This window comes from Peromyscus maniculatus, chromosome 11, assembly GCF_049852395.1.
Source record: "Peromyscus maniculatus bairdii isolate BWxNUB_F1_BW_parent chromosome 11, HU_Pman_BW_mat_3.1, whole genome shotgun sequence".
NCBI lineage: Eukaryota > Metazoa > Chordata > Mammalia > Rodentia > Cricetidae > Peromyscus > Peromyscus maniculatus.
In genome coordinates this window covers 74,937,937-74,962,105 of record NC_134862.1, presented here as the reverse complement: position 1 = coordinate 74,962,105, position 24,169 = coordinate 74,937,937, and the positions used below count along the sequence as shown (strand labels likewise).

Below are 24,169 nucleotides of genomic sequence, written 5' to 3'. Positions count from 1 at the left end.
CATTGTCGGCATCTCTGTGTCTTGGTGTTCTGGCTGTTTTACACACAGGCCGTTGTTGCACAGATACTCGCGTGGACCTTCCAACTCATTTCTCCCCCCAGGTCTTCCTGGGAACCTCAGAATCTAAGCACCTCATACTTACCCTCTGGCTTCCTTAGTGAGCTGTAGCCAGAATCTCAGCGGAACCCTGAGTTGAGGAGCGTAGTTTCCTTCAGACCTGAGTGCTCTCTGTGATCAAACCCACTGGCCCTTGATTGATCCTGCAGGGGAGCTCCTCAAAGCCCGTCTCACTGTGTGTGTGACTGCTGACGGCGATGGAACTCCATCTGTGCGCTCTGCCCTTGGACTGACAGGCCAGGTCCTTCTAGCATTTCTTAGCAGGCCCTGAACCGGGGGTGGTGGGAGAGGGTCCTCTGAAGGTAGGGCATCCCGAACTGGCCTCTGGCCCTGCTGTGTGCATAACTAAGCCTCTGCTTTCTAGACAGTTGAACATCTGGCACCTCATAGAGCTCACCGGCTTCATAAGGAAAGTGGAAACCTAGAATTTCCCACAGAGAGAAGACTTGAGCTTTTGTAGAGCTTTGGGAAGTGGCCCTGACAGGTGAATGCTGACAAGAGCCCCTCTCAAAATGACAAAGTGCCAAAGCCGAAAGACAGATATGGGCCCTCCCTTTTGTTCCTAAGTCAAATTAACTTACTCTTTTCCATTCTTTTTCCCTTCTAACATTTATGTCTTGCATGTAAGTCTATAAAGTTATTTTTAAAGTAATTTCAAAATCTTAACATCATCTTTGGTAGAGACAGTGGCAGCTTCTTACATAGAAAGACTAACAAGCAGACCCGTGTGAGCTCTGAAGGAGTGAAACTGGGACCCTTCCATCCTTTTATAAACTAGCTATATTCTAGCTGCTCCCAAGACCCCATCGGAAGCATTTCCCCACGAGATGAGCCTGTGCCCCGGCTCTCTGTGAAGAGGCTCTCTCCATTCCCAAGACCAGGAACTAAACCTGGGGCCTCTGCAAGAGCAACAAGTGCTCTCAACCACTGAGTCACCTCTCCAGCCCCCAGGATTTTTTTTTTTTTAAGTCACATGGCTTTCCATTTTAACCACAAAATGGGGATGTTTATGTTTAACACGTTTTCAATCCTCTGAAACAAGCGATAGTACTCGTATCTTACAGCTGATAGTATCCAGAGTGAAAGACTGTGGTTAGAGTCCACTGCCAGGCCTCAGGCAGGGCGGGAGTCCTGGCTGTCCCAGGAGTAGCCAATGTTGCCTTGACTCTGGAGCGCTCCTCCCAGGAACTCTGGTTCCCCAGCTCTGATGCGTGGACACATCTGCTCAGCTCTCTCATGCTTGCTTTCTCTGTAGCTCCTTTCCAGGTAAGGCCTCCTGCCCTGTAACTCACCGCCAGTGCTCCCCTCTGCCTGAGAGACATGTTCTTAACAGAGCTGGGTCAAACTCTTCTTTTCCAGCCATCTCTGCTCTGCTGGTCTTGAAATGAGGCCCAGAACAGGCCTGGAGACGAGGCCCTCTGTCTAAAGAGCTCGATCTCAGGTTAAAGGTGAGTATATAGCCCCCCTTGGGACTGACTTACATCGAAGGCCTTTCTGTATGTGCTGCGCAGGATTGTTGTTGGAATCCTCAATTTTCAAGGCCTTTTAATAGATAACCTTGGATTTCTGTTTTGAAAAGGCCAAGGTACAAATTTTAGTCTTTTATCCCTTATTAATTGGGCTCCGGGACCTGAGAAGTTAGGGAGAGTCACTAAACTTACAGAGGTACTGCTGAGGGAAAGGTCACTTGGTGAGGGAAGCTGACCTGGAAATACTGTCCACCCCCCACCCCCCATCCCCTGTGCCCACATGGCTCCTTGGCAGCTGCTGTTCAGTCCTGGACGCTCTGCTCAGAATGTCACTGCCCTGGGCTGTTCTGCATTCCCTAGAGAGGCTCGCCTCAGGAAGCCTTTCCAATATCCTCTTCCAGTTCAGTCAGAAGGCCAGGCCCCCACTCTTCCACTAGGCATCTCCCTATCTGGAGGCACAACCACCAGCCTAATGCCGAATCCTACATGGCCGCTGCCTCACGGCAGCTTTCCAGGTGGCTTTGTGTACTGGTACCTACCTGCCTACTCCCAACTGAAAGTAATTTTTCACTTTCTGCAGAGGCAGCCTGCTGATTTCCTGTCTCCATTACTACCCCAGGCTTCACCATTGAAATAAGACTTCAAACATTTTTAGCAAAGCATTTATTATGCAAAGCAGTGAGGCTTTATTTAGCAAGCCAGTATAAATTAAAACCCTGGAGATCAGAGGGTCCCCCATCCATGGTCACAGGCACTTTATACCGTGAGCTTGCAGTCTGCTGACTGATTCTCAGTCACTGCTGTGTGAGCGCTGCAGACCTGGGTGGTCTTGGTCTTCTCGCCATTCAAGAAGGAATGGACCAAGTTCCTGGGAGAAGGCGGGACTCCCTTTTCACTCACCCCCTGGGCTTAGTTCATTGTCATGACATAGCCTGTTTCTCTGCCAGTTTGGGCACAAGTCATGTGTGTTCGCCATGAAGGGAAGGCACCTTTCCATTCCTGAGTGCCTGGCACAGTGGTTGGGAGATGCAGAGAGGATGCTTGGTGGGAGGAGGTCCCTTGTACCTGTGCTGGGGACCTTCCGGGCATGTCGCTTCCCTTCCTTCAGCCAGTCCCGGCAGACACTTGCCTAGGCTCCCTCTCTCTCTCTCTGCCTTTCACCATGTGGCCTAATTACAGGTTATCTTGGCAGTGGGAAGGATGACAGCAGAAGCCAAATTTAAAGCAGGAGCAAAGCAAGTCCACACCAGTGGAACAATCCAAACGGTACCCAGGCCTTCTCTGGGGCTTTTACAGAGCAAACTGAACTCAGCTGTGACAGGAGGTGTGTTAGCGCCCCCACCCCGATCCCCTGGCTAGGGCTTGCCTCTGCTGTGACAAGGGCCTGCCATAAGACCAGAGAACCAGGCTGGGCTATGAGAGTGAGTGGGGGGCTCTCCCTTTAAAGCATCCAGGGATGACATTCTGTGGACAGTACTTTGGAACTGGAGAAGACAGATGTGATGGCTGGAAGCATCCTCTTCATCAAATGGTGGCTGTGAAATGAATGGACTGAGTTGGAAATGCGTTGTCCTTCACAATCAACATCATCAGGTCAGGCCGATGAGTGGGAAGTTCGCTGACTGTTAGCGAGGGGGCAGGGTCTGCATGTGAAGGGCGTCATAGGTGTCCTTGGTGGCAGCGCTGAGCCCCTGGTGAAAGCAAGTCACAAAGAATGAACAGGAGTCCACAGAAACAAGTCTACTGTCTGTGGCTCAACCATGGATGCCACTGCCTTCAGCCCCCCAAGGTCCCCTCACGCCACAGGTGGGGAGTCTTGCCCGAGAATGCTGACAGAAAGATGGATTCTTGGTCCTGCTACAAATGACTTGGAAGCAACTCTTTTTCCAGCTTGATTCTCACCCCTTTCTCAACTTCTCAAACGCTAGGCCCTGCAGTACCAGGGCGCATCAGACTCCCCATCCAACCAAAGAGGAAGGCAGCTTACCCATGTCACATACTGAGCTGGAAACTGGGAGGTGCCAGAGAATCTGCTACCTGAGCCCACAGAGAGTCTGGACTAGGCACAGGGAAAGCAGCAGATCCATGGCCTCGGTCCTCAGCCAGGAAAGTCTGGTCTCTGGCCAGTGTGGTATATTTGGACAGGCAGACAAGGCTAGCCTCAGTCTCGCTGGAAAGTCTCTCTGTTCCAGGGACCGGAATGGCAATGGGGCCTCCAGCAGCTTCCAGTAAGCAGCTTTGAATATCATCACCACACTCAGGTGAGCCCAGCGACAAGAAAGATGAAGCCACAGGGGGATCCCTTTTTAGAAAATTAGGTTCTCTGCACAGTTTGCATAATTTGCACTAATTTACATAAACCAGGCACCTGATTATTACAGTGACATTTCCCTTTTGAAGCTGCCTTTTTCTTTCTTCAATCTTCCCACCTACTCTCTTAGATAGAGCTGAGCTAACACAGTGGACCAAGAAAACAGTCGCCTGGGTAGGGTCCTTTACCTATTTCTGCCTCTGGGGGCTCCCCTCCCATCTTTCAGATAGCTGCTCTTGTCCCCTATGCCCAAATGGCCTGGGGCTCCCACAGCCCTCTGGTTAGAGCCAAGTATCTGCCTCCGCAACTGAGTCTCAACCCAGCTGTGGAGACACAATGGCCGCGGAGTGGCCTCCGGTCTGCTTGTGTGCCCCGAGTTGGCGCTCCCGGGCTGTTGACAAGGGCTGGTACCACCAGCAAGCAAACCGTGGTGGCTTCAGCATTACCCCGTGTCAAAGCAGTGCTGCCGGGGGGCAGCAGCTCTCACCTGGTAAAGGCCATCGTGTCCCTTGCCTCTCCGCCTCTGTGAACGAGATTAGAACGGAAGGGCATCAGTAGCGGCACCCTTGCTCAACTGCCCCCACTCAAGGAATCAGAAGGGACTCTTTCCCAGCCAGCATTCCCTCCCCCCGGGGACGGAGGGGTCCTTTGGCCCCTGTCCAGACCTTCGCCTCTCTAGAATAAGATGACACGTGGCTCAGATGGGCGCCAAGTTCACACTGCCCAACCCAGATCTTTGGCATCTGGGACATAGGACCGGCTGCTTGGAATAAATGGTCCTCCGCACGGATCCAGCGCCTCAGAAAGGCTCGCTGAGAACAGCAGCTAGGTAATGGTTGAGCTCTGACAGAGTTAGCCCAAATCCTCTTCCTCCCAAGGGAAGTTGATATCCTCTCCAGGGAAGGCACTGACCACACATGCTGGCCGGTCGATTGCACAGGGTCCCCTGCTCAGAAGAACTCAAGGCTCTGCCCTTGACATTTGGAGATTGTCATGAAATCATGAATGAACAAGGAAGGAGCCATCCACTTGGATTCTCCCCTGGGACCCAGTGTCAGGGCACAGCAAGCACCCAGCTGTGCTGTGAACAGTGACTGCCTGCAAAGGTTCCATCTGCGTCCAGCAAAGCTTAGCCGCGGATGTTAGATCTGCCCTTCAGCCCCGACACCTCAGCCCATGCCTGGTCTCATGTACTGTCCAGGGGCTCCTCCGCGTCTGTCATGCGTCACACGGACTTTTCTCAGTTGGAGGAGGAACGGGTGGGAGAGGAAGGCTGTGGCAGGAATGTCTGCAATACCATAAGGAGCCCTCCTGGGCATCAAGGAAGGGCAGCACTCACCTCGCCTTTCATTCCAATCTCGCTGTAGGCCTCCGCCATCTTGTCTTTCTGCAGCGCCTGAAGGAAAAGAGGAGATGTGTTGTCCTAACTGATGGAGAGTGGGCCTTTCCCCCGGAAGCCTCTGGATTCCCGAGCTGGCAGGCTCCAAGCCCTGGGCTTGCGAACATTGTTGCCCACAACCAAGTCTACTGTGCTCCTCAGCGCGACTTCAGAATCTTCTCTGATCTACCTGTTCTATACGTTGAACAGTTGAGGTGAGATGAAGACAGCTGAGACTCGGAGCTGTAAAAACCGAGCAGGGAGATTGCACGCCGTAAGGGCTTAGGGGAGCAATGAGTCATTGATTGGAACAAGTCATCTCTTCCCAGCCACAGGCTGTGCATCAGCCGATTGCTGTGGGGCACCACCACTTGGTCGCCTAATGCTATAGCTTCACACCACAGTGGCGGTGGCGTGGACTTGGCATGGAGAGGAAGTGCTCAGAATCCTCCAGCCCCTGGGGTCAGCATCCTCTCAGGCCAGCCAGCTCCACCTTCCTGCCCAGCATTGCCTGCAGCTCCTACCCTGTTCCCCAACCACGGGCTCAGAGCCCACGAACAATAACAACAACAAAAAAGTGGGGCGCGGGGGGGGGGGGTGAGGTGTCGCTGCTGAGCTTAAAGGGATGTTCCAAAGCTACCAGCAGGTGACATATAACCATCCAGGGAAGGGCTGGCCTAAACAGAAAGACTGGAGAGAGACCAGCCCTCCTCCAGCCTTCTTCCAGCTCTCTAGGGTGAACGGTGAATTCTCTTATACTTACGTTGTACACGCCTTCCTGGGGGTTCCTCCTCCTCTGCTGAGGAACAGAAAAGGGCAGAGATTAGACGGTGAGAATCCAGGCTGGAAAGTGACCAACCCCACGCTGCCTTGTCCGGTGGCTCCGCTGCCAGTCTCCTCCTCAGTCCCTGGCCTTACTCAGGCCAGCCTTCCGCAGCTCACGCTCGCTTATGCACGCCTGCACACACACTTCACATTCCCGCCTGGGCAGGCAGGCCCCAGGGTTGTCTGTGGGCATGGTCTTTTAGCCTCTTTGCAGATGTATTCCCATATGCACCATAAACCAATATGTGGGCGGGGGTCCCCTCATTCAGGGCAGAGCCAAGCCAGTCAGTGCTGATCAGGTCCTACTGAGGTGGGGCCCCAGAAAACTGTGGCCCCCTCCCTCATCGCCCTTCCCTCACCCCTTCCTGGTCCTAAGGAGAAGAGCTGAGGTGGGAGGATGGAATAGGGGTTAGGGACTTGCCTGCTTTCCACGTCCTCTAGCACTGCACACCCAGCACAGAATTCAGAGGACCTAGGTCAGGCCTGAGTGGATAGGGATGACCAAAAACACTGAGGACATTGGGTAGCTCTGAGCAGTGCTGACCTGAAACTGGACTTTTGTCCTGAGTCCTGCTATTAGGAGGCCTCTAGTCCAACAGAGGAGTCATCTGGCCCTCCCCCCCCCCCCTTACAGGAATAGAGTCTACAAAGCCAAGAGGTCACAGGCGCCTGGAGCCTGATGTGGCCATGTTCTTTCTAAAGGGTGATTCAGAATCCAGGATTTGTCCTCCATGGCCTTAGCCCCTTCCTGGGTGTATCTTGACATCAGGGCTGTCCTAGGGAGGCAGGTGATTCTACCATGTGTGCATCCTGGGTTGACTGGGAAGCAGTAGAGGGGAGGTAGACAGAGTTTAGGGCACAGCCTGTGGTGACACACTCGTGTGCAGGGCTTCTCATGGTGCAGAATGGAGCCCGGAAGACAGGGCAAGGTGGCGGCAGGTGGCTCTTTGTCGTGCCCTCGTCCCGGGCCCTCTCCGTGTTCGTCTAGTGCCCGCTGTCCCAGGGTGAGCAGCCCTCCCTCAGAGCCCACCCACCCCATCCTTACCTGTTTGGCCCCCATCTCAGGGTCCCGAGCCAACTTCTTGTTCAAAACATCATATTCCTCTCTTCGTCCTAGATTGAGCTCCTAGAACAGGAGAAGGGACCTTCAGGAGAACGAAGCCACATCAACTGAAACTGGGGCTTGGTTTCCCGCCTGGTGGCTCCACAAAATGCAGCATGGGGAAGGTGAGGTACTTGCCGCAGAGCCTCAGGATCTGGGTTCAATCCCCAGGACCCACATGGCGGAAGGAGAGAAGTGCTCTGACCTACACGTGTGCACCATGTCTCACAACAGCACAATAAAAAGTAAAAATAGTTGTACATTTTATTTATGTTATGTGTATATGTGTGTGCCTGCTGTATGCCTGTGTGCCACATGCCTGCAGAAGCGGCCTCAATCCCCCAAAATTAGAGTTATACGTGTTTGAGAGCCACCCTATGGGTGCTAGGGGAAAGCCTGGGTCCTCTGCAAGAGCGCTAAGCACCCTTAAAAAAGCATGAACAGAGGCAAGAGATGTGGTGGGAACGGTTTCATCTCCATGCCAGCACCTCAGAAAATATCTGCTACCAGGCTGGTGCATGGCAGGAGCCCCAAGTCACCATGTGCTTTTCCTTCCACCGAGCTGTCTAATGGGGTTCATAACAGCGTTTTCAACCAAGGCTCCCGGAGAGGAATCACACGAACCAAAGACCTACTGCATTTCTGTGTGAGCCTTCCCCCTGTGCAGTGGCCCCGAACCTATGCCAACTGCTGGTGGCTGGCAGTTCACTAGAGGCAGGGCTATATATACCACGCATCTCGTCATTGAAGCTCCTGTCCTCACAGCAGCACTGAGGGCCAAGCATGACTGCTACCCCAGTCTTAGGGTTCAGACACTGAGGAACCACACCTTGCCCCCAGTCACCAGGCTGATAGCTTTGGACCAGACCTCCAGCTGAGCCGAGTCCTAGGACAAGACTTTGCATGCAGGTCTGCACAGTGGGAACTTACGTTGTAGAGCTGGTTGGAGCCCTGCTGGTAGGCGGCAGCATCCACAGTCCCGCTGAACTGTAATAGAGCAGAGAGAATCACAGCTCAGCACCATCCCCACGAGGTCCAGAGGGCTGGCCACAGTGCTGAGCTGGGCGACAGCCCCTCGGTCCTTGCTGACAGCGAACCACGTGTGCCTCGCTGCTGTGGCTGTCCCTTGCAGGGGCTCAAGGTGTGTCAGCTCCCTCTGAACTCAGTTGTCCTTTCTCCTGCCTGCCCAGTGTCTGCAACTTTCGTCTTGGGAGAAGCTAATTATCCCAAGTGAAGGCCTTGGCCTTCCCCCTGTGTGAAGAGGGCTGCCAGTCTGTGTGCCTGCTGGGAGCCAGGGGCACCTTCCTGAGCTCCTTCCTCCAGGGACTCCAGGACACTCAGGGTAGACAGCGGCTACCAAGTTGGCCTGCTGGCACCGTCACCAGCCCTTTCCTGGGTGCTTCCTTGCTGTTGGGAGCATGTGTCCTTAGGCTGGCCTAACCACACGTGCCACCTAAGCTGAGAGGAACTGCAGACCTGGAGCTCTGGAGAGAATCTTACAGATCAGCTGGGTATCATTTCCAAGTAAGTCAATAAATAAGACTGTCTCAGGTAAAATCTTATGTCAGGAAGGAAATGGGTTGTGGTGCCCTGAAGAGATCAGACTTCTGTCTGCCCCAGATGCGTTCTTCCACAAAATCCACGGTTTCAGGCACCTGGTGAGGATGAAGGTGCTGTCCAACACTCCCGTTGCAGATGGGGAAATTGAGGCTTGGAGAGAAAGCCGGTGTGGCCTTGATTAGCAGCTCAGTGGCAGACCCCAAGAGGGGGCTGCACATCTTCCACTTTCTTGTCCTTAACTGCCTAGCATAAGCCTTCTGTTTGCCAGCAGATGCTGTGGGACACTCTCACATCCAGGCTTGGCACAGATCCTCACTAACGGGCCTGGCATTAAGCTCATTGTCCTGCCCTGTCTGCTGTAGATGGAAACCCCACCTTCTCAGCCCACCCACTGTGTACACCGGGCATAGCCCAGGCCTGAGACTCCCCAGTGCCATAGCCCCACCACGCATCCTCCCGATGGAGGAACCCACATCCTCCCCCAAGAGCCCAGGGAAACCCACCTTTGCTCTCAGGTACAGGGCTGTGACGATGACCCCGTAGATGAAGAGTATTCCATCTAGCAGGTAGCAGAGTTTGGGATCCAGCAGACCAAAGCTCTGTGCCTCTGTGCCAAGAGAGAAAACTATTAGCTATGTTCAAGCTTACAGGAACACATCCCCCCTACCCCAGGTGGACTTTATGACAGATTGTAGCCAAAGAAATCATAACAAGGACACCAGATCCGATCCTCAGACCTCACACAGACCACAGGTATAGCCAGAGAGCCTGGGAAGAATGGAGCGCGGTTGACTTGGAGAAAGATAAAACTGTCCACGGTCCACAAAACTTCTGCTTTGGTGACATGAAAGCCCAGCTATAAGTGAGACCTTGCATAAACTATGAACTCTAAGCTTCAGAAAGGTACCTAGGTCTTGGTAACTAAGGTCCACCTACAGAGAGAGCCCTAGGGGCTAAGAAAAGTGGGGCTCAGAGCCCTAGGGGCTTAATAATTGAGTCAAATCATCTCAGTATCTATTCATTGTCAGTGAAGTCTAGGTGTAGTGGCACACATCAGTAATCCCAGCACTGAAGAGGCAAGAGGATTGTGAGTTCGAGGCCAGCCTGGGCGATGGAGTAAGTTCCAGGGAACCTACACTTTTCAGCTCAGATCCTCAGTGTATTTAGCCATTCTCACTAATTCAGTGGGTTCCTAACTCCTCTCATCTTGCTGATGTTTGTCACTGCGCTTAAAGCGTGTGTGGTTAGCACTGTCGCTGGATAAGAAGGGTTGGGTGGGAGGCGTGAGGGAAAGGAAAGACGGTAGTTAAATAGAAGCTAGCTTTCCTATTTGAAATACCACAGTGCAAGCAAGCAAAGCTTGACTGAGCTCCTACTGGGTAAGTGGGCAGCAGCGGGACCTGAGGACCTACCCAGTGTCACAGTCACAAAGCCCTCACTCGGGCCCTGCCTGAGAACCACAGAAGCAGAGGGAGGTCGCTATGGCTTTCCAGCATGTCTCCAGGGGCAGGAGCGCCCTCTGGTGGCTGCTAGGCAGCCATGTTGGGGCAGAGACGGTGGGGTAAGGTGAAGAGAGGCGCTGTCTGTCCTAAGCCTCGGCTGTGTGATTTTGGGGGCAAGGTATCCTTCCAGCTGCCTCTTCTGTGAAACAGGTTAAAAGTTAAAAGTTTGTTCTGCGTTATGGCTTCGAGTGCAATCACTACGGCGCTGTCGGATCGCCGCCACCGCCAGAAACACACGGAGAACTGCAGGTATGGATCACTTGCAGCTGCCCACACGTGCCGCGGAAGCTGGAGACTTAACTCTCGTTCACTGTCCCTGTGCCCACCTCTCTGAACCCCTCCATCTTCAGCCTTTCACGCCAGCTCTAGTCCAGGATCCCTCCTGGCCCCAGACAGAAGATGTCTTTGTCAACTTCCCGTAGTCCCTGCTCAGAAACCGTTGATGACCCAGACCCTTCAAAGAAGGCGGGAATTCTGTGCAGCCCCAGGAAAGCTGTGCCTTTCCAGACCAAGCTGAAAAGAACTCGCTACCACCCGGTCCCTTCTCCAGCTTCCCATGGATTCCAGGCTGGCCTTGAGCTTACTATATAGCTAGAGACAACCTTGAATTTGTAATGCTCCTGCCTCCACATCTGGAGGGCTGGGATTTACAGGTGTGTACCACCATGCTTGGTGGTTCAGGGGATCACACCCAGGGCTTCATGCTTGGCAGGGAGACCCTGGACCTACTGAGTCACATCCCAGCCCGTCCTGTCCTGTATGCCCTGTGCTCCGTTATCCTCACAGGTGCTTTCCTCTGCCCATCATGCCCACCTTTCTTCCCCTGGCTCCGCCTCTGGGCCACCACTGCCAGCTCTGCCCCACACCTGCAGACATCAGGCCCCTGTCCGACCGCCAGAGTCCCCCAGGGACAATCGATGGGTGGTGGAGGTTGCAGAGCCTATATTCCCGTATAGTCCTCTGGAAGTTCAAACTTCCCTTCTCGGGCTGTAAGCACTGGAGGCCAATGGCTGCATTTCATTTTGCTTCCTGCCCCACCCCCAACACCATGCCCAGGACGGGTATTCATCAAATGTCCTACAGTTGAGAGGAAGGTATGTTCCAATGACGGGCAGAGGCTAGGCCCCAGCCCCAGGCCGCTCTTTGCTCTAATAATGGTCCAGGAGCCCCTAAGAAGCCAGTCACCCTCACCACCCCCCCAGTAAAGGCTCCCAAAGCTGGAGTGACATTTTCTTTTAGGGCTGGAAAGATGTCTGTGGCGATTTACAGGGTGGTTGAGATTCATAGAGAGAGCCAGGAGAAAATCGCTCAGGTGCCTGCCGTGTGAAATGAGAACAGGAAAAAAAAAAAACGCTGGACAGTAAATTTAGAACAAATAAGAAGAAATATCTCTTTGTGTTGTGCAGAGTCAGCACAGTAGGGGGGCAGGCAGAGAGTGGGGCGCCCTCCCACCCCCGAGGATGAGTAATAGGAACAAGGGTTCCTACTCTCTTTTCAATGAGCAGCTTAATTTTATGGCCAGCCATGAAAGTGCAGCGTGTGGGGCTGGCCAGGAAGGGGCCTGACCCTTTGTAGGGACTGTCACTTCCCCGGGTGCTATAGTGTGCGTACTAAGAGGGGTGGGCCTGGAGAATGTCGTGATAGCCCAGAAAATCCCACACAAAACTGGGGACCTGTGTCAGTCACACGGTTTATTAATGGTTTGTTGGGCCTTGGCTCCGTGCCAAGGGCTGCAGCCCTAGAAAAGAGACTGGGTTGGGGGCAGGTGGCCTCCACTGTTTCGCCTGCCGCTCACTAGCTGTGTGGTCCCGGAAAGTAGGGACCTCGCTTCTCTAGGCCTAAGGACCCCTGTCCGTAAAGCGGGGTGGGGGGCACTTTCATTTACCTTAAGGGCTGTGGTGAGGATGCTTCGGCAGGTGTAAATGGCGGGTTTTCGATTTCCCCTAAAAGGTCGATGGTGTCGGATATTCGGGCATTCACCCCAGCAACAGCCCTTCACAGTGCCACTTGTCATAGTGATTGTGATATCGGCCAGCTGTGTCCCTGTCCCCCTCCCACCCGTGACCACCTCCTCCCCTGAGCCGCTTGTATACCCTAATTCACATCCCTACTCCATCCCACGGCACGCACAGCACTCCTGCTTCCCAGGAGGTATTTAGGGAACTCCTTTCCTGTACAGTGGGAAAGCCATTTTATCTTCTGCTCCCACCCATACTCCAGATCCACAGTCCCCAGGAAAAACCCAGTGCCTGAGAGAAACCCCAGGGTTTTAGAGCCCAGACCTGTGAGCCTTCCTGCCTGTTAGAAGGGCTCCCTGGGCTCCCTGTGGAGGTTGACTGAGCCAGCCTGGGCTAGGGCCCGGGTAGGAAGACTTCAGTGCTGGCTGGGGAGAGCCAGCATCCCACGGAGCTGATACAGCCCAGAATAGGAAGAGGGAAATTTGGCCTTCCAGAGCTGTGCAGCCATACCATCTACACAAGAGAAAATGTCACCCATTGGAGAAGAGAACCACACGCATGCTCTGTCCCTCTGCTCTAAGGCAGTGGCTGCATGCTCCTGCCTCCGAGCATCTCAACCCTCTGTTTCCCCACTGTATGAAGAGGGTACGATTACATATCCCCTTGTTGATGGAGGATTAGGTATTGCCATACTTACCAGGTGAGGGACCCATTTGTTCCTCATGATGCCAGCTAGCACGGTCACTTCTATTTAAGACCATGAGTAAAAGCTGGTGTCTCTGCCTTTAGGCAGGACACCTGGAATAGACCGTGGGAGACACCCACTCGGTGGAGGCCCTCAGGGCAGCTAGCGACAGCTCCAGAAGTGTCTGTCAGAGCACCTGTCAGCTCAGATACTAATGTCCTGGGTCATTAGCAGGCGTGAGTCTAGCCATCCCTGAACACGCTGTAGTCACCCTCACAAGAGCCCTGGTTCAGGTGCCGTGGCGTTGAGCATCAGCGGGAAGCTTTTAAGGCCCAGAGGGCAGCCTGGGGAGACAGGAGTCCTAGGAGAGTCTCCTTCCTCCCGTGGCATGTACTTGTATCGTGATGTCAGGGTCTCTCGGCCGGGATCGTGCTTCCGACATCAGGAATTAGGTTTTCATAAGCCCGGCCTTGTCATAGCTGCTGACACACCCTGCTGGGTCCTCACACCAAACTCTTCTGGTAGCAAATCCTGTTGAGGAGCTGGGTATCTGCTCGACTACCTCAAACCATTGGACCACAGCTTCTGCTGTTAAAAAAATGACTTCCCCCTGAGTCTGCTCAAGTCTGACTCTGAGAAAGAGTCCAGAAGGCAGGTAGAAAAAAAAAAAAAAAAAAAGAAAAGAAAAAGAGCTTTTGTTGGGCCCAGTTCACAGCTTGATAAACTGAGACCACCAGAAGGTTGAAGTTATTTCATCAGGAACACCTGCCAGTTAATGGCAAAGCTGGAGTGTCCCCTGACTCTGGACACTTCCTTGGCCCTCTGTCAAGGATAATCTCGTCTCTGGTGCAGGCTCCAGAAGTCCCGGCAACCTGTGAATGCACAGCCCTTACTTGGACACTTAGTCACAGCAGTGTGTGAGCATGTCACTTGGTGCATTCCTCTTCAACCAGGCTGGTTCAATCTGGTTTTCCTCACCTGGTGCATCTCTAGCCAGGAAATGTGCGGAAAGAGCGTAGGCCTCCGAGGTAGAAAGACACTCAGAGACAAGGTTGGAGTCTATTTCTCGTTGGCTTAGTGTTTGAGAGATTTCTTAACTCTGAGCGTCAGTCCCTGCCTGCAAAGATGATTTAATGAGACTGATACCACAGGGCAGGGCTGAGCGAATGAGGCCAAGTGCATGGAGAAGGTCCCTGCATGCTGGTGTGTGCCCACCTTGCAGGTCTCCAGCAGTGTCCTTGTCACACAGAGGCTCTGTAGGTACCAGCGGCAGAAAGAACAGAGGACGGGTCCTCTCTTCCCCTTCATGCTAGGTTTGGGAACAGAAGCCGGGCAGACTTTCCATCACACAGTGGTGAAACCTGGCTCTCAGGAGCACGTGAGGATAAAGTCAGATGGCCAGTGTGTGTGGAGGACCTGGCCCACAGAAAGGCGCCCAGTGTCAGGGCATTCGGAGGACTCCTGGCTTCACAGACCGACCATGATGAGACTCATGTCATCTGTGCTGCTCTGCATACTGTTTAGAAAACTCACTCTCCTTGCATGGTCTGGTGGAATGCTCAGAGATTAATGCTCAGAGCCATTTTGTACAATCCTGGCAGGTTCATAGTTGCGTTTTCACAGAAAAGAAGCAGGACTCCCAAAGGTCACCCAGCTGGAAAGTCCCCAAGTGCACATGGAGCAAGCTCCTTCTCACCCCCACTTTGTCCCAGTCCCTCAGGGGTTCCTTTCATCTGGATAGCTCCAGACCTTCACAGGGACTTTTTCTGACCAGTGCCTCTGGCCTCTGCTTGAATACATTTGGCGGTAAGAAACTCCTCACCCACCAACCCCTGGAGGAGATCTCTAATTCTCAGTCTTTCAAGTTCCACTCATGTCCAGTTTAGAGGAAGCACTTCAGTATTGCAGATAAGAACAAATCCTTGGAGGGGAGCCAATGTGAGACCAAGGCCTGGTTCTACCATGTGACCATGGAACCATTCTAGGACCCTCCCAGGCTATATGGTCCTTCAGACCTCATAAGTACTCAGCACAGAGGATGTAATGTCATCCCCGCTAATCAAATAGTTCACAGCCTAGGTAGGAACAGACACCTTCCCAGCCCCGAAGCTTCCCCCCACCTTCGGAAGCCTAGCTTGGAACCCAGGGTCTTGCTCACTTCCATCCCCACCCCCAGTCTCAGATTCAACTGACGATGACATTGTAGGGTAAGAATTCAGAAAACAGGAAGTCACATGTTCTCAGGAAGGCGGTGGCACCAGCAGTGGTGGGAGGGGGGGGACGACTGTGTAGGTCAGAGCACTGGACATGGTGCCAACCCATCGACCACAACATGGGGGCACATAGGCTTCCCCACCAGGGGCTGCTACCTTTTATTTTCATTGCAACAAGAAGGATACAAGCTAGACACATGGCAGCACAGTGGTGACAGCCACTAGCCAAAGATGGCTTCGGTGACTAGAACCACAGGGGAGTTTTCTGCAGCCATCACAGTGACTCTTTCTCTACAGCTGGGGAAACTGAGTCTCTGGGAGGTTTTGAAACGCCACTTAGTGCTGCTCTTGGGGGTCTTGGGGGTCGTCAGGACTGAAGAGGAGGGTTCCAGAGCCCTTTCTCCCCCAAGGGTCAAGCCTGTGTACCCTCTGTTGTCCCCTGGTTGTACTGAGGCCGAGAGGCACACGGAATTAGCTGTCTTACACAGACGGCTACCAAAGGCCAGGACACGCGCTGGCCAAGTCCTCAGTGCCTGGCTTCCCCGGAGCTACCCTGATCGCCCTGGCTTTCACAGCAACTCTCCATAATGTGCAAGGGCCACACAGCATGTCATTGCCCACTGGAAGTCGCTCCAGCCTCCTCTCCCTTCCTCCGTGTATGGCTGCACACATTCCTGTTCTGTGCGAAGCCGTCCACCTGCTCACAGCTATCCACAAACAACACGTTCCTAGAGCCAAGATTCCAAGTGGAGAAAGAGACTATTGTATTTCTTAGACTTAGAGTCATCGTGGGTTGTGTTTTTCCCCTTCTGTATTTTTATTTCCATTAAAGTTGGGGTTTGTGCAATATTTTTACATTTTTCCGTGATTGTTTTTTCCTGTTTTCAAGTAAAATGAACTCATTATAGAAGTGCAGAAAGGTAAGAAAAACTACCAAAATCTCTCATGGTTCTGTGTTCAAACACAGCCACTTGTAACTACAACAGCAGCTTGCCCCCCAAAATGTCCACTGTTTGTCACTTGCAATCACCCTGAATCAAAACATTTTTCCTGGAAAAAAAAAAAAAAAACTTTTCTTTTCTTCAGAATGTACTGTAACTTCTCATATGTTATAACATTTCGTGTTTTATATAATCACACTTCATATTTCAGATTACTTCATGGTTTTACTGAATATCTTTATTTTTGCATCTGGTTTTGGTTTGGTTTGTACGTGTGCGTGTGTATGCGTGTGTGTGTGTGCACGTGTGTGTGTGCGCGCGTGTGTGTGTGTGTGTGTGTGTGTGTGTGCCTACACTTGGGTCAGACAGAAGCTTCCTGAGTTGGTTCTCTCTTTGCACCATGTGGGTTACAGGGATGAACTCAAGTCATCAGCCTGGACAGCAGGTGCCTCTCTCTACCGAGCCGGCCCCTAAACACCCTTTTTAATGGCCTCCTAACAATCCTTTCAGTATTCTACAGGTGGATATATACACATGCAAAACAATGTACACAGAGCCAGGTGTGGTGGTACATTCCTCACATGAGAGGCAGAGGCAGGAAGGTCTCTGAGTTCGAGGCCAGCCTGGTCTACATATGAGCTACAGGCTATTCAGGGCTGTATAGTGAGACCCTGTCTCAACAAACGTACATACCAACAAACCAAAACTGTATATATAGAGAACAATATATACATATGGTGTGCATACCTCTGCAGAGACAGAGGGAGACTCATTCCTTCCTCTTGATGCCAGTTTGGGAATACGGCCACCGACTGTCACGGTCACGGTCATACTAAACACCGGCTCCTGACTTCCAGTCTAGAAATGCTCTTCTCCTTCTGTTTCATTGGATGGTAGCAACTGGCTGGGGTACACTGGCGGGCAGTCCTGATTTGCTCCACTATGCAAGCAAAGAGGCTGAAGGTCACGGAGGTGAAGTGACCATCCTGTGGTCTGCCAGAACACATGTGGCAGAGCCTGACAGAGAGACCAGGTGTCCTCGGGCCTTTGTTCTTTCTCTCACATTAGACGACTTAAAAGAAATCCACTCAGCCGGGCGGTGGTGGCGCACGCCTTTAATCCCAGCACTCGGGAGGCAGAGCCAGGTGGATCTCTGTGAGTTCGAGGCCAGCCTGGGCTACCAAGTGAGTCCCGGGAAAGGCGCAAAGCTACACAGAGAAACCCTGTCTCGAAAAACCAAAAAAAAAAAAAAAAAAAAAAAAAAAAAAAAAAAAAAAGAAATCCACTCAGGTCACAGATTCTATGTCAAAATGCTGAGCAGGATTTTGCCACTTCTCTGAGCATGTACCTTATTCTCTCTAAAAACTCTTGATATACAGAGGTGTGTTTACAAAAATGTTTACTGCATCATTGTCTGCAGAAGGAAAAAAAAAACTGTGAAAATAACAAAGATGTCCACTGACCAGGAATCTGATAAATTATGGTATATTTATGTAGCAGTTTAAAATGCCACATAAGACTGGGGATGTAGCTCAGTGAGCAGACTGCTTGCTTAGCATGCGTGAAGCCCTAGGTTTAATCTACAACACGTGTAAGCCCGGCATGGAGAACTGAGGGACCAGGTGATCAGAAATTCAAGGCCAGTTTAGGCTACACGAGACTCTGTCTGGGGAGCGGAAAAATAAAAAAAACATCACACTGAAAGCAGAATTCTTCATCTTTGTTACTTTGGAAAGATCTCTGGAATAATTAGATTAACAATAAAAGAACAAAAAGCAAGCTCTGGAGTGGTATATATAGGATTTGTAGGTTAAAAAGGGGAACATGTAGGCTACGTATGTATGTGTGCATAAAAAACTATCGCTACCTAGAGTTCAGTTTTGTTTAGGATAGTGGAAATAAACAGTGGTGTGGTTGTGTGGCCTTGTGGGTATTCATGCTACTCTGTCACACTTACAAATGTTAAAGACGGGGCCAGACATAGCTTTGTAGTAGAGTATTTTCCTAGTGTGGGCAGGGCCGTGTGTAAACCCCAGCACTGCCTCTTCCCCCCAAATACATATGATTTATCATAATAGTGAAGCTAAAATACATTATATATATATGTGATGGACTATACATACATACACTCAGAAATAATTAATCATGCAGGCGTAGTAGGGGAGAGAGCTGGGAAGGCAAGCACTTGCTGCTTGAGCATGAGGACTTGAGTTCAGACCCCCAGCGCTGGCATAAACGCCCTGCCAATGGCCTGCATTTATAATCCTGGAAGTGGGTTGGGGGAGCAGGAGGCAGATGGATCCCAGGAGCTCCCTGAGCCACATTGGTGACCCTAGGCTTAGTGAAGGGGCCTGCTTCAAAAAGCAAGGTGGCATGGGCCTCCGCACTGCACACACAAGAACAGGTGTACACGTGCGCACACCACACACGTTTTTTATTATGTACATTTGTACGTTTATAGAGAAACACCGAGTGCCGGCCACTGTTGCTGCTGTCCAAATGCTGTAGAAATGAGACGCGTTCACTGTCCAAACCCCCAACACACACTTAAGCACCAGTGGGGTGCGGCAGGTGAACCAAGAACCAGTCTTTTAGATCCCCAAGTACCGTCAGCGGTCCCAGCCTAGCCAGGAGTTAAGGCTGCCTGGGTTACCCAAGAGAATCCATGGGGCCAAAGGAACCAAGAAGGCTGCACCTTGTCACCTGAGTCTTCCTGGAGCTGATCTTGGTGGCCCAGTTGTTCAGGGCACCGGGTGGGGAGAGGTTTTACAGCACCCTCAGCCGAAACCCAGGTTTCTGTCACCTAGCTTGCCTGCTTGCGGCTGGCAGCTCCCGGGGGCGGGGCTGTCGGTGGCCCCGCGGGGACCCCCTCAGGCTGCAAGGCGCTTGGGTTGGCAGCGCACAGCACGGATGAATCAGGCTGTGGGTGTGTCACCCCGCCTCGTCTGGATTGGAGGCTGGGGGACGACGTGCCATCCTGATTTCAGAGCAAACCTGGACTGTAAAGAGGGGTCCGCTCACTGCCTGCCCTGGGGTCACCTGCCGTGAAACGTCCTGCGGCAGCACTTGAAATTGGGTGCTGTGCTGGGCTTCTCTCTCCAACCCCACCCGGAGCCCTGGCGTGAGGGAAGGCAGCCCGAAAGGTGAAGGGCAGTGAGCAGGGAGGGGACAGCAGGCTTGAGGCCGCTGCCCCCACGCGAGCCGCGACTGTCCCGGCGGCGGCGGCGGCGATGCGGTTCCCGAGCGGCGCCCTCCCCCCACCTGGCCCGCAGCTGGCTCCCTGCTCGAGGTTTCCTGTCGAGCGACACCATCCTGGGCCGGGTTATCGCCGGTGATCTCCCATCTGAACCGCTCACACTCCGCCACGGCCGCCCCCACTTGCGGTCCCTGCCCCCGGAACCGCACCGCCCCCGGCCGCCGGATCGCAGCGCCGCCGGCCGGGGAGAGAGAGCGCGTTGGGGGGCAGCTGGGGGCTGCTTCCTGACGTCGGAGGGCTGCCCGGGCGCCTCCCGCCCTGAAAGTCAAGGAAAGGGACAGTCCCAGGAGCTTTTCTGGGTTGGGGACAGTGACCAGAGTAAGGCCAGCCCAGGCTCACGCCTGTCCACGGTGGCATGGGGGTGGGGGTGGGGGGCAGGGGAAGGGCAGGATCCTCAGCTCAAAGCCCCGCGGGCCGAAACTGGCAGATGGGGCTTGGTCCCCGCCCCCAAGTACCCTCCACCTCCCTCTCAGAGAGAGCGGGGGTGGGGGGAAGCAGAAGGGCTCTCTGCTCTCACACAGGGGGACTCCAAATGTCGTCAAAACTACCACTCAGAATCGAGAGCTGCTTTCATTGCGAAGCGCCGTCAGCTCGGAGCGCCAGGGCTTTCCTGGCTCACATACCCAGCAGGTGGAGAAACGCCGATTTTATTCGCCCCATCGTTCATGGGACATTCGGACGGCCGTGGCTATGAGCTAGAATATGTCCAGGGCTGTGTGGCCTCCCATTCGCGGCAGGAGCGAGGGGCCAGGCGCAGAAGGGATGGTGGTTACCGGCCTATGCTGGCATTCTCTGAGTTGAGCTAACCAGTTCTCATGAGAAAGCACTCAAGAAAATTACAGATGCACATACTTTCTCTCACAGGGGGGAAATATATATATGGGGTAAGCTAGCTCCAGGGTTCGTGGAGGGGGTTCCTCACTCTGTCTTTGAGTAGAGCCCACCAAGTGAGCAAAAGGGTAGCAAAGTCTGGTTGGAGTCCTGTACAGGAATCATTTGAGCCTCCAGGGTGAATGTTTAAAACTGTTCTCCGGTGTCCGAATGCCTAATACTCTTTGGGAAACACTGCCTTCTGGGGTTGATAATCTGGAAATTTCTATATCTATAAATATATCCGTTTCCCTAGCATTTGCCAACATACCACTCTCCGAGGGAAGGCAGCCTCGGCAGTCTCTCAATAGGAATTGAAGCCACAGTGTGTCTCTCTGTTGTAGAAACTCCCAAGAGAACTGACTTTGGCATTGTAAGGGTATCTTGTGTTCATCGCTCACATTTTGTCCTGTCAATGTGGACACCGTGCAGTGCATACCTTTATTCAAAACACACACAGTGTCCGAAAATGTTCGGTTCTCCCAGCCCTGCTCCCTCATGAAGAGGATGAGCTGGGAGGCTGCTGGTGACTACCCTGGGGGACCTCCCACCCACCTGTGTCTTGGGGGATTCTGAAACAGGTGCAAGATGATGCCAGCCTGCGTAGGGCAGGAGTGGTGTCCTCAGCCCTGCAGGCGGCCACTATGGACAATTTAGAAACTCAACAGACTGCTGGGGCTGAGAGGTGGGGTGGAATGGGGTGGGAGACCTCAGTCTGTAGCGTATCTCCAGTCTTCCTTCCACAATTTGTCAGAGAGGACAAATCTAAACCCCCTGCAGACCAGAATGACAGCGAAGGAGAAAAGATTGGAAAAAATAAAAATACTACAACCAAAACGAAGCTGGAATCTTTCCCCTGCCTAGACCCGACTGATTTAGGATGGACTAGGGGCAAACTCAGATTCCTCTAGTGAGCCTGGAAGGAGAGCCTTGCTGTGACAGGAGGTCAGGAGAGCACACAGTGGCGCTCCTAAGTGGTGCAGAGTGCTCCCCTCCCAGATACCGCCTATGCCCTCCACGCTGAGCTTTTTCAAGCCTTTCTCAGCTTTCCAGTTCCATGGAGGCTTCCTCCTCCAGGCGCTCCAGCCCACACCCACCTCAACCATAGCCATGTCTTTTGTTTTGTTTTGTTTTTCAGTGCAAAGAGCACACTTTATTCTGGGCTGTTCTTTCCTAGTCAATGAATTCCATGTTGCCTCGGGACAAACACCATGGTTTCTAGTTCTTCTCTACCCGGTGAGAAGCCCAGCTTTAGGCAGCCCCCTCCCACCTCATTAATAACATAATTGCTTGGATAATTAGAAGACTGATTGGCTAAAGGTCATTAATGCTATAAAATAAATGAATCTTGTGGCTTACATTTCAAGAAGCCTGTATGTGAGATTCGAAAGAAACCTGCCCCCGGCCGCCACCGCCACCACCGCCACCCCATCCCTACCCCCACCCTATGGGAGCTTTAGCCACGCTAACACCCAACCTGTGGTGTGAGACCTTTGTAAAATTATTTCCCCCTGTGTTCTTTGCCTCCTAAATATGTTGTTAACCAAGTAACTTCTCTGGTTCTGTCCTGTGGGGTTCCACTCTGGGATCCAGGGTTCAAAGCTAGTCATCAAGAGAAAAACTGCTTATGATGGTCTCATGAAGCGGTTACAAAGGGTCAGACTCCCAAACTGCCCTTCTTGGTCCCTTTGATCCCGAAGTTGCTGGCCTTGACAGGGGCTTGACAGTCCGAGCTTGTATATTACAGCCCTAAGGAAGGTTGGCCCCTTCTGTTTTCCTGGGTCAGGCCCTGGCGGTGATCAGGCCTCTGCCCTGCGTTTGACACAGACCTAGGTCCTGTTGGGACGGGAGTAGCCTGGATCAGCACAAAATGATTAAAAAAATAATAATACCCTGAGTTCATCTGGAAGGGGGTGCCAGCCTTCTAGGAAGACCAGCCAACAGCTCTCAGCTCCAACTCACCCTTCCACTCCAGTTCAGCTCGCCAAAGCTCTCTCCTTTCAACACTCAGCACAAAGGCTCCCCCTCTCAGCACATGTCTGTGCTGTGTTCAAGCAGAGTGGCCTCCAGTGGCTTCTAATCTACAGGGTGACCTAAAAGTCAGAAATCACGGGGACATTTACAGTTAAACAGGATGTCGGTTTGGCTGCCTGGCCACTGTGCACCTGGAGTCCCAGCAATTAAGGTGCCGAGGCAGGAGATCACTTGTGTCCTGCAGTCAGGACTGGCCTGGCCAACAAACACAGTGAGACCCCAGCTCAAACAAAACATACCAGAGTATTTACAAATAATATATTCAAACTTGAATCGCAGGAACATAGAACGGCTGATCTTTTCAAAACAAGTTAAAACACAAAACAACCCACCCATACGCTATCTCCCCTATATGTCCAGTTCTTTTGGAGGCCTGTAGTTCTTGTAGTTTTTTTTTTTTTTTTCGTATTAACAATTGTGTCCATTATTTTAAATTTAGGGGTCCTAAGAAAGTGTCTGGAGGTTGGTGGGAAACACATCAGGCCTGTTAATCAAACCTTAGCTAAAGTCCTATTCATCGGTTTTTAGCTCTGAAGATTGGGTCTCCTGTGTGCCCAGCTCCATTTTCAAAGTAAGTTTGGTCATATTTTATGTTTCTGACACTCCACTGTTCAGAGCCCATTTTCACTAATTATTTGATGAGAACTCTACCCTTGTTAAAAAACAAAATCAAAACAAAACAAAAAAAAACCTGAGAATTCTTGCAAAGTGGGAGACATTGTATTCCCTTTCCATCACTCACTGGCCACACCAGGAGGCCACAGTGGTGTAATAACGCCAATGGAGGCCCATGGTTTGCACCTCTATCCAGCGGAGCCTAAAGTGACCACCTCCCATCCTTCCTGAGCTATCGGATCTCTGTGCCTAGTCTCCTAAAATGTTTGACACGAATAAGACGGAAAAGAGCAATGCAGCCTCAGAAGAATCCGCCCGGTGCACAGCAAGGTGTAGAGAAGAGACTACATTTCCTCAAGTCCTGCCTCCTGGGTGACTGTTTTCTGAGTTCTGGAGGCTGGCTGCTTCTCCGAGGGGACAGGGCATTTGCATTTCCCAGCCTCGGGATGCTAGAATGAAGCTGCCAGAGCCCTGCAGCATCACAGTCCTTTCCTGGAGGTGTGTTTGTTTGTCAGTTTGGCAACCCTCGGGTGCCCAGCCCACGCCCGCCTAACACTCGCCTATGACGTACTTCGCGTGGATCAAAGGCCCCCAGAGCCCGCGGCGCCTGCAGCTGCCAAGCTGAGGACTCGCGGGGAGCGCAAAGCTACGGTAGGGGCGGTGGTGGGCGGAGGGCCCGCCTTTGTGGCTGCTCTGTCCCTGGGAAGGAGTGCACCCTGCCGGCCGCCACACCCAGCCTGCCCCCCCCCCCCGCGCTCTGCGTGGGATGCCAGGGTAGCCTAGGTCAAGCTACGCGGCTAAACTCGTGGTGCTCTCCGGCTGCTGCGTAATCTGAGAGTCCAAGACGTCTCACCAGGGTGGCCAGGGACCCATGAGAGCGAGCCACAGGATGCACCTTAGAACTACTTCTGTGGACTCTAAGGCGCTGATGATACTTCGTCTACCAAAGAAGGACCGGGGGTGGAGGGGTGGGGGGTGACGGACATAGCAAACCCTGAACAGTGTTTTCAAGTCTGGGTTGTGAAATTATGGGTTATCTGGTTAGTCTTTGTGCCTCTTCTTTACCCAGCTTCTACAATGCATACAAATACATAATTCTGAAAGGAGAGAAAAATGGTCAAGGTGCAATTCTACGGCTTTCATCAACCAGACCTCCTCCTACCAGCATCCAGCCCTACCGGTTCTCGGTTGCACTTTAGGGCTGTCTTCGAATAGCTAAATTACACTACATTTGTACACATGTGTACACACACGTGGGGTGGGGTGGGGTGGGGTGGGGTGGGGTGGGGGGACAGCTGATGGGATACTGAAGTTAAAGGTTGGTTCTGACCAA

At 52.5% G+C, this 24,169-nt stretch overlaps 1 protein-coding gene across 2 annotated transcripts in view; it reads right to left on the bottom strand.

Moving 5' to 3' along the window:
- Window positions 1-2,232: 2,232 nt before the first annotated feature.
- Window positions 2,233-24,169, bottom strand: part of Cd247 (CD247 molecule) — a 74,417-nt gene continuing 52,480 nt past the window's right edge. The window contains exons 2-8 of one of the 2 annotated variants that reach the window (XM_076547918.1): window positions 9,266-9,369; window positions 8,133-8,189; window positions 7,146-7,226; window positions 6,039-6,071; window positions 5,237-5,293; window positions 4,385-4,420; window positions 2,233-3,277 (exon numbers count right to left, since the gene is read on the bottom strand). In XM_076547918.1, the coding sequence (XP_076404033.1) occupies window positions 3,212-3,277; window positions 4,385-4,420; window positions 5,237-5,293; window positions 6,039-6,071; window positions 7,146-7,226; window positions 8,133-8,189; window positions 9,266-9,369 (434 nt within the window). In that variant the 3' untranslated portion in view covers window positions 2,233-3,211. Of the gene's footprint in view, window positions 3,278-4,384; window positions 4,421-5,236; window positions 5,294-6,038; window positions 6,075-7,145; window positions 7,227-8,132; window positions 8,190-9,265; window positions 9,370-24,169 lie in introns of both variants that reach the window. The other variant, XM_006988125.4, reaches the window with a different exon arrangement.